General features: G+C 36.4%; 1 protein-coding gene across 12 annotated transcripts in view; it reads right to left on the bottom strand.

Moving 5' to 3' along the window:
- Positions 1–808: 808 nt before the first annotated feature.
- Positions 809–10,259, bottom strand: part of BPTF (bromodomain PHD finger transcription factor) — a 132,263-nt gene continuing 122,812 nt past the window's right edge. For 11 of the 12 annotated variants that reach the window (XM_070479762.1, XM_070479767.1, XM_070479766.1 and 8 more), the window contains 2 exons: positions 7,832–8,018; positions 809–2,957 (listed from right to left, as the gene is read on the bottom strand). In XM_070479762.1, the coding sequence (XP_070335863.1) occupies positions 2,921–2,957; positions 7,832–8,018 (224 nt within the window). In that variant the 3' untranslated portion in view covers positions 809–2,920. Of the gene's footprint in view, positions 3,735–7,831; positions 8,019–10,259 lie in introns of all 12 variants that reach the window. The other variant, XM_070479764.1, reaches the window with a different exon arrangement.

Genomic DNA, 10,259 nt, shown 5'->3' with positions numbered 1-10,259 from the left:
AGAACTTTTTATTTGCAGACTCCAGGAAGGTAGATTACAAACAACAGCAAATCTCAGCTTCTCTTTAATAACACTCCAGGCCACTTGAAATATAAAAAAGTAATTGTTTTACTTTAGAAAATATCTCTGAAAGTTCACTTTTTTTGGAACTACCGCAGGACATTAACTAAAATACAAATCCTGCAGAGTTTGGGTAGGAGGAAAAAAACCTTACCAATATTACGAAAATACTTTTTATGAGATGGTTTCAAGGATTGTGAACTTGGCAGATGAAATATAACAAGCAATGAAAATACTTCTAGCCAAGGAAATCTGTTGATGCAAAGTAAACATATATCTATATACACACACACACACACACACACACACACACACACACACACACAAGTCCAAAGGCTGGGTAGAAAAACCCTAACAGTATAACAAATGTGCATTCTAGTACTTGGATAATTGAAAGCAAAATAGTTGTATTATGTATACTTTATTGAGTAGCAGAAGCTTATCAAATACTCATAGAAAAGCAGCTTTTGAAACTCATTATGTGTATATAAGAAGGCGTGTTTTCCCAAAAATTACTTTTCAAAGACTAAAGCTCTGTAGTTGATAAAACTATAAAATGTCTATGTATTTATATGGTGATAGAAATCACAAGAGGCTTTATACCATTAAATACACTTATGAAATTAACATCTTCCTGGTCCAAGGATTCCCACAAAATGTACCATTGTTATACAATTTGGCAATATCAACATCTACAGAAAATATATTAACCAACCAACCACTGTTTCATTAGAAACTGCACCAAATCCAACGTCAAAAACATTACTTTATTTTTCTAGGATGAAATGTCCTATTACGTACAAAAAGAATTGCTGTTTAAATTTGCCACAATCTGTTAAAAACATAGCAATCTATTGCCTACAGATAGGAAAGTTCTTGACGCAACGTTTTAAGTGATTAAGCCCATATATATCTATATATATGAATAAATAGTACAGAAATACTGTGATGTGATGAGATGCAAAATAATTTCATAATTCATTAAAATGTAGGATTCTTGCATCAGCACAGTGCATACAATATGTAACATTTTTTTTAAAAGCAAAAGGACAAAATTTAACCTATGTTTGACTACCTTCATGTTAATATTTTAAGCAAAAACTTTGTTTCCATGTTTTCAATGTTGAACCATTAGTCTCTTTAGTTTGTAGGTGACATTTTTATGTACAAAAAGGAATGGGCTTCATTAGATAAAATTAACCCAGAATAACTTGTACACCTGAGCCTGTAATAAGAAATAATTTGGAACTGCAGTAACATCTTTCTTTTAAGAAACTAAGGTCTGGGAAGGTTTTGCATAGCAGGGTGATATTAAACAGAGGAAACTTAAAAAACAACAATTAGATAAAATTTCAGAACCTGGTAGGACAAAGCTAATATGAATTAGTGCAAAATCTAGTAAAATTTTTGCAAAGCTGCATAAACCAACTATGGCAGATCTCATAGAAGTGATTATGACAATGTAGAAATACGACGTTTAAGATTAAAACACTGAAAGGAAAAACATGCAAACTACACCTTCCTCTGAGGTTTCCATTTTCCCCTACTGCTTACACTACTTTTTCTTATGTGGGAAAAAACCCCAAACAACTCAACTGACCAACAAATACAGAGAGGATGAAGTCATTAAAAAAAAAATGCCCTTCATAAAATATAAGTAGCAGTCTGTAAAGGGTAATCTGCCTGGTATCATAAAACGTATAGATGAAGGCAACGTGTATTCTGTCACATTATCTTTTAAAAAATCAGTCTGATCAATTGATGCAACAGGATTAGCACCGCTGAATATTTTCTTTGACATGATGACAGTGGGCTGGGAATTGTAAAATTTAGGAGCACTACTGCCCTGGAGAAATCCAGGTACAATCAGATCCTTCTGCCTTTTTATCTTTCTACCTTGCAGCCCTCCCTTTCCCCTCAAAAGCTTACGGAGAATCATTAGCGCACATTCAAAGACACCATCTGTGGGAGAAAAATGATCTCCATTTATTTTGTTTCATATACATCCATAGTTGAATTTTAATACAAAAAGAAAAAAAAATTAGAATCTGACAAATGTTTACAAACAAGATACCTTCAAATAGATTTTACTCATTTTAGCCTGGTGCAGAGTAAATGACAAATTGTTCTGTTATATTCAAGGCAACAGAGTCTGTAATCCAGGACCACTTAGCCCAACCTTTATGCAAGCTTAATTTTTATCTACTATGAACAATAAACTCATTGTTGATTCCCAGTTGTGTGTGTGTGTGTGTGTGTGTGTGTGTGTATGTGTGTGTGCACATGTGTACATAGCAGCTCCTTTCATAGAAAGAAAAGACATCTAGAGGTCGTCTTGTACTTTTACCTACAGGAATCATGATAAGATACAGAATGGATTACATGTAACCGGGGCTGGATTTTATAAGAAAAAATAATTAGCTGACAAATGAGGGCAGCAATAAAAAAGCGTCTTTTTTGCAACAATAAATAAATACAGTTGAAAGTTTTCTGTGAGACTCTAAACCAGCTTCTTCACTGAAGAGCAGACGTGGCATTTCCATGGAGTTACACTTGACCCCATATTATCTTTTTTTTTTCTTGCTTTCTTTTTTTTCAATAAACAAAGTTTTCCCGCTTCTGCCACAATAGTAAAACCATTTGATCTTGACAAGATAATGGTGTCGTTGACTTTGCTTTTCCCTTGTCCGTTGGACAAAATTGGCCAAGAATATAATTGGACTGTTATGACCAATAAAAACGAAGTTTAGGTCAAGTCTTGTCAGGATAACCTGACTAAAAACATCTGGCTCCTTAATTTTAAAATAGTTCAGACAACCAGATTCTTGCTGTGTTTTATGTTAGGTTAACACGCTGAACTTTAAGAAGCTGTAGACTGCAGTTTGTTGTTATGAGACCTACAGAATACAGAAAAAAGGGAACAATTAAGCACCCTTCATTTTTTAAAACAATGATGCTTTATGTGGATGCCAAGGTCAGTCTGGGGAAAGCAGCCATGTTCTTTCATTCACCCTTGGCAAGCAAATATATGAAAACAAATAAATTTTTAACCTATAATATTAAAACTCTTCATGAACACTGAACATGATAATTCACTGGAAAAAGCCAATATTTTTTAAAAAGGAATATATATATATAATATATATATTTGTCCAATACAACATTTTTAGCCAAAGGGACAAATAGAAACATTTACAAAAGCATTACCATTGTGGTAAAAGATGTGTATACCTATGTATGCGTGTGCTTATTTACATTGAATTGGGAAGTATGAAGGAAAGTAATACTAAAAGGAGAGAAATAACAGTATTAAAATCACAGTTTTTTCTATTAAAGTTCAGAAAGTCTCCTTTCTAGTTTCACAGTTTTATTAACAACTTTTGTTAGTAAACCAAATTACTGTACAGTTATCAAGTATGTACTATTGCAATAGTGTATATAAATACAGTCTTCCAGGAGTTTACAATTCTTAAATACATTGTTCAACATGGCTGCTAGAATAAACTGTTTACGACTATACATCTTTTTTTAAAAACATTAAAAAATTATATTAACGAATCTGAACTCTGGGGGGCAATTTTGAATTAGGTAATCACGTGGTACAATAAAAGAAAGAGTGACCCCAACATCCAGTTCTGATTCCAGTTAAAAATTCAGACTAAAGATATCACAATCTGTAAGAAAAGAAAGAACATGGATGATAAAAATGATGAATTGTAACAAATAACAGTTATGAAAATAATGCTGGAGATTGCAAATTAAAAATGAGGAAAATATGGCAAAGGAGACACTGGAAATCCATAAACAAATAAAATTTCAAAGACTGGCTACATATATGTTTCATTCTGCCCTAAACTCAACAAAAGTTCCCTAATATCACTTTACATTTTTTTTTTTTAACATAAGCAAGACTTGTTGGCTTCTGTGTTCTTCAATAAAAATCATATAAGCTAGAATCTAATTAAATAGCTATAGAAAGTACTCAGCGGGGAAGCTCTCCTGAGTGGACCCAGTCTTTGGGTCTCTGCTTCTTCCCCCAATTCTCCACTATTGCAGCAGGCCCACCTCATCAGCAGCTGCTGCCACCCCTACTCGGCTGGGATTCAAATCCCCCAGCTTCCATCAAAGGCTAAGCTAAAGTCTTTTCAATTAAAAAAAAAAAAGCAGTTTCAGAAATTCAGTTGGGAGTATAAACTATATAAGGCAGGAAGCACAAAGCAGAGAGGGCTTACAGTTAGTTTCACCCTGAAGTCTGGGCTGCCTGAGGAGAATTCCTTGGAACTTTCAGTTCTTGGGTAGGGAGATTTCTTACACTGGTATTTCTTACTTTATCAACTTCATATTGTTTAAATTCTGAGATGGCAAATGAGAACTGGGCTTGTGTAACCATTTTCCCTTCTCCCTTCTTGAGTACAAGTTTTATTTCTCAGTAATTTAAATCTTTCCACGCTTTGTCTGCAGACTGATTATAAAAGTTGAAAATCAATGTGCCATTTACATTATTGTGACTATATAAATATTTTTCTCTGTAGCACCTACTTTCCCTAAGAGGGCATTCTTAGTAACCTATAAAACTTCTCTCCTTTCATGGAGTTTCTGATTGCCTTTCATTCCCCCCCCTACATTTTTAAGTTATCTAATGTATGAATCATTTTTTCCTTCCAGACACATCCCTCCTGGGAGTGCTCCATTCTCCTGCTTCAGTCTGCAGTGCCAGCTGCACGGGTCTGCTGGACAAATGTCACTCGGGGTCAGAGTCATTCTCTTAGCTTTCTTGAAATCCAAGGTCTTTTGTTTTTTTGATTTGCTGCTTTTGCTTTTTTTTGTTAATGCATATCTTAAAATAACTTGCTAAGAAAAGATGCAAGGGAAAGAAGTTCTTTCTGAGTCCTTATATGACCTGAAAACATACTTATTCCACCTCTACGTGCGACTGTGGCTGGACACAGATTTCATTTTTCCTCAAACTTTTTAATTATATTCTTCCATTACTCTCTAGCGTTCTGTGTTGTTAGAGAAAAGTCTGATACCAGTCTAATTCCTATTACTTTACAGGAATTTTAACCTCTTTAGAAGCTTTCAGAAGAGCTTCTTCTATCCCTGGCATCTGGAAGTTTCAGTTATGGATACGTGGAATGGACCTTGTCCCACTTGTCCGGCTGGCTTACACGTTTACCAACCATTCTCATCCCTCCACAGCCCCCGCCCGGCTTCGCCTCCCTGTGCCACAGAACGGGAGCGCCATGGCAAGTGGGAATGTAGCTGCTCTATTCAGTATCTGATGCACAGCAGCGGCTCAACAAGCATTTGCTGAACGAACAGTTTCGCTCAGATACAACGTTGTGTGCCTCTCACCAGCTCAGGAAATTCTTCTTAGTAGTCATCTGATAATTTCCTCTGTCTTCTCTGCTCTTTCTTTCTGAAATTTCCATTAAGTGACTACTGGATACTCCATAACAATTTTTTTCTTTCATGTTTGTTCACCTCCTTGTCTTTCTGTTCTTTACATTGAGAGTGCCCTGATTCAATGTGAGCAATAGGTTTGTAAAATTTCTAGTTACTCTTTTTTCCAGATTATTCTTCATTTCTAATATCCTGTTCACCATTTTATATATGCGGTATCTTCTGAAATTTCTCTCGGGACACGATTTAGAGGCTTGCTTTGCTTTTTAAGCTTCTCCTCTGACTTCTCAGGGATCTTCTGTTGTTGCTGTTACACCCTGACCTTTCACCTTTGCACTGCAGGCTTTCCTTATGTATCTGGCCATCCCTGACTGTTCCCGCTTAAGAGTAAGTTCACAAACTTGATGGGTGCCTGGAGAACCTTGTGCATGTGCATGCAGCTTACTGACTGGTGGGCTTTGCTTTAGATCAGAGCTTTCAATCGCAACACCACTGACATCCTGAACTGGGCACTTCTTTGCTGTAAAGGCTGCAATGTCCGATGCAACTGTGGGACGTTCAGCAGCATCTCCAGCCTCTACCTATTAGATGCCAGCACCACTTACCAGCTCCAAGTGTGACAAACAGCAGTGTCTCCTGGTATTGCTAACTATCCCTTGTAGGGTGAGGGTGAGCGAATTACCCTGTTGAGAGCCCCAGTGTTAGAATAACGGGAGCCGATCCTTCAGGGATCAGGGGATTTTACTCTGGGCCCCATTCTCTTCAGTCTGCGCTCTCTGCTGATGGTTTATTCTGTTTCTTTGTGGAGAAAAGCCCAGTGTTCTTCCAGTTCTTCAGGCCTCCTGCAAGATCTGCACACAGGGTCAGTGAGGGTGCCAAGCCTGGATGCAGATCCTCAGTTAACCCTCCTCTCTTCCCACTCTCTCGCCTTGGATCCCATCTCAGACTCGTGTTGAAGGCTGCCTGGTGTCCCGCCAGTCAGCAGGCTGTCATGGCTGCTGAGGAGCCTGGCTACGGCAGGCTGCCGTCTGTTCTATTTCATGATTTGCTGAAACCTCATCAGCTGACTGACTTCTACCATATTCTTTTCATCATTCTGAATTTATCTCTTTTTCTCCCTTTATTATTATTTTCCTGGGGACGCTGTCATATTCAGTAAGTCCTCTTTCACTTTGAGTTTTCCAGCTAATGGGTTAATAGACCGGCAACAATAAAAACGGGAAGGTTTTAGATATTCTGTAGCTCTCTTGGTTTGTGGTTCACAGAGCCTCCCTACTTGTTTTCTGTCCTGCCTTGCCTATAGTTTGTGAGTCTTTTGTTGAGGTGACTGGGTTGTGCCTATCCTTCCCTTTAAATAGACTGGCTCTACAGTACAGATCTCAATCTACCTTGTTACAGGAGAAGGAGAGAAACAAAACACCCTGAAGACTCTCCTAAGAGAAAAATGACTAGAGATCCTTACACTTTGGTAAGCAGAGTTCCTTGGGAGTTCAGTAGATAATACAGGTGCCCAGTCCAGCCGAGAGTTAGCCAGGGAAGGTAGATCCTCCGACTACTTAGGAAGGATCAAACCAGTGGGCTGGTGGATGGGAGATAGTGAACAATGAATCCCAGGACTAGACTGGTGGCCACTCTCAAAGAAAAGGAAAATGGGCCTCTGTTGGGAAGAAGAAAGTCACGGGCTTGGGAAGGGGCAGGCACTAAAGGTCAGAAACAGAAGGTGTGAGGTCATAGGACCTGAACACCATACAAAGCTGTTCAATGCTTTTAATATGCTACTACAGATTCAAAGGGGTTTTCCTGGTGGCTCAGCTCGTAAAGAAGGACCTGCAATGTGGGAGACCTGGGGTTGATCTCTGGGGTGGGAAGACCCCCTGGAGAACGGAACGGCTACCCACTCCAGTATTCTGGTCTGGAGAACTCCATGGACTGTATAATCCATGGGGTTGCAAAGAGTCGGACATGACTGAGCAACTTTCACAGATTCGAAGAAAAAGTCTGTGGAATTGGATTAAAGTCTAGTTTTGCCCAAGGGAAAAAAACCCAGAAAAATAAAATAATTTATGATTTCAAAGACATCACAAATATAAATTAATGAGATGCGCTAAGATCGCCTCTTTATGGTCTTCCCCTTACTCTATCCTACAGAACAGTTATTTTTATATTTCTGTAAACTCAGTGAGAGCAAGCACTCTTACTATCTTTGTATGTGCCCCGTGGCATTTAAGACATCTTACATTCTTTAAGCATTTGATAAATGTTTTTTGAATTTTAGAAAGTGCCTCTAATTTTAAGCAGATCATACACAAATCTAGCCACTTCTCATTAGGAGTTGAATTGATTCAGAGCACTGAACACCTCTGCTTACCTGCTAGCCTTGAATCCTTTCAATTTCTGTACAAAGAATGATTCAAGAACCTCTGCACACTGGTAAAAAGGGGAGTCACTTGGATTGTAGTAACGACAATTATCAAAAATTTTGGTCATATCTGCTACAAATTCCGTCAGCTTCTCATAATATCTTCTTTGTACTCTTTCTTCCATGGTGGCAAGGTCTTAAAAACACAAAATGTAAAAGACTTTCAAAACCTTAAGGTCATTTCAATGTGAATACTGCCTGCAGTTCTGACAAACAACACTAGGATTGACAGATAAACACAATTTCAAAACTGAATCTCAATAATTATTTTAGAATTGAGAAAATAATTTTGAAGTTCATTCAAAAAATAAGAGTTCAAGAGTATCTAAGAAACATTTGAACAATAAAAGTAATGGGAGATGATGTAATCTGTGAGAATTAAAAAAATCATAAAACTGTGATAATGAAAAGTGTGGCACTGTCCAAGATGATACAAACATTAATGGAACTGAATTCAAAACAGGAACTGACTATATTCAGCATATGAATTTCACATATGTTGAAGATGTCATTTCAAGTAAATAAAGAAAGGAAGAATTCATTAATAAACTGGGTTGGGGCAACTGCCTACCTATATTTGAAGAAAAATTCTATCTCACACTATATGCCAAAGTAATCCTAGGTGGATTAAAATTTAAGGACAAAAATGAATGTAGTCAATCACTGAACCATGCATATAAAAGCAATTAAAATGGCAAGTTTATGTTATACATATATTTTAATATGTACACATACACATCTTTGATAGTGCCAGTGTATGCAGGTAAGGGAAAAAGTATAAACAGGAACGACTATAAAAAAGGACCCAGTCTGATAAAATTCCAAACAAGATTTGGGCACATCCATTTTGTGCAGGTTATGTAAGCTGCACAGGAAGAGTGAATGCTAACACAGTCCACCAGGACAGCACCACATTCAGACTTTTTTAAACTTCTAGGCAATCACTGACTGAGTGACTGTATCAAAGTATGTGAGTAGGGTTTGGACATTTTATGATTTCAAATTAATTTGATATTCCTTTAAAAAAAAGTATTGGGAGAATATATAGGGAAGTCTTTATATATCTGGGGTAGGGAAAAAGGCTGAAAATACAACTCTCAAAGTAGAATTCATAATAATTAATAGATTTGAATTAAAAAATGTTAACTATGACCAAAAATTACCATAAAACTTTAAATATCCTTAGAATATAATACCCCTTAAGTAACACTGACAAGAGTATGAATATCTCAAGAACAAAATGGCAAACTATATAAATAGGAAGCTCACAGAGAAAAAGTTCAAACAGTAAGAACATCACTAGTTACTGAAGACAGGCAAAAACAGAGTTCTTCTTTCGTCCAAATTTTAGCAGAAACTAAATTAAATTAAAAATTATAATATCAGACCAATAACACAGGCTACCTTTAAAGGAGGATGAGAGTGGTGGTAAATTTTACATTTTACTCCCTACATTTCCATAACATCTGTGTTTGCACCTCAAACCTATCATTTTGAAATAAATATATGCAAAGAAAAAATCTTCTCAAAAGAGTCATAATGCTCAGTGTCTTCAGGGGTGCAGAGAAAAGGGTACAGATATATGCCATCAGTGGAAAATGGTTCAATCTGCTGAAGCCTAATTTGAAAATACTTATCAGAAGCCTAAAAGTATACATATCCTCTGACAGAGAAATTCTGATTCTAGAAATTTTTACTAAGAAAACAAACAAGAACAGCGTAGATGCACAAAGATGTTTTACAGAAGTGTCATTTATAGTAACAAAAATTGTATATAACCCCCAAAAAAATCTATTTTGGGGGAGGTGATTAAATAAATTATCTTAACTTCATAAAATTAAAAACAATCTGGATCTATACCATGGCTGATGTGACAAAGCTACTGACTGACAAGTTTACAAAATATGTTATAAAACATGATGATCCATATATGTAACTCCATTTAAGAAAATAAAAGCTCCTGACCTTGTTGGCTCCTTCATACTCCTAGAAGAAACTATTTTCAAATTAGTCAATGTTTGTCCAGACATTTTCTATGCACCTTTTTTTTTTTTTTAATGGACAAGTTTTTTTTTTTTTTAATGGACATTTTTTTTTTTTTTAATGGACAAGTTATTTTTCTATGCACCTTTAAACACATGTACATATCCTGAGAAAACAACACTTGCTTAGAGCTTAAAACCTAGCGATTACTCTGTTAACTTTCATATTTCTTTCAACAGTATATTTGGGAGACCTGTATTATCTTTATGTACATACCGACATAAAATGCTGTTTATCTGGCTGGCATTAAAAAAAAAGGAAAACAGTCTAGCTCTTCAAGAAAAGAACTGTGGTTAAATAAGTTAAGGCATAATCAATTTACAGACTATATAGA

This window comes from Odocoileus virginianus, chromosome 17 (genome assembly GCF_023699985.2).
Source record: "Odocoileus virginianus isolate 20LAN1187 ecotype Illinois chromosome 17, Ovbor_1.2, whole genome shotgun sequence".
In the NCBI taxonomy this organism is placed as follows: Eukaryota; Metazoa; Chordata; class Mammalia; order Artiodactyla; family Cervidae; genus Odocoileus; species Odocoileus virginianus.
This window is presented reverse-complemented; position numbering and strand designations above follow the sequence as displayed.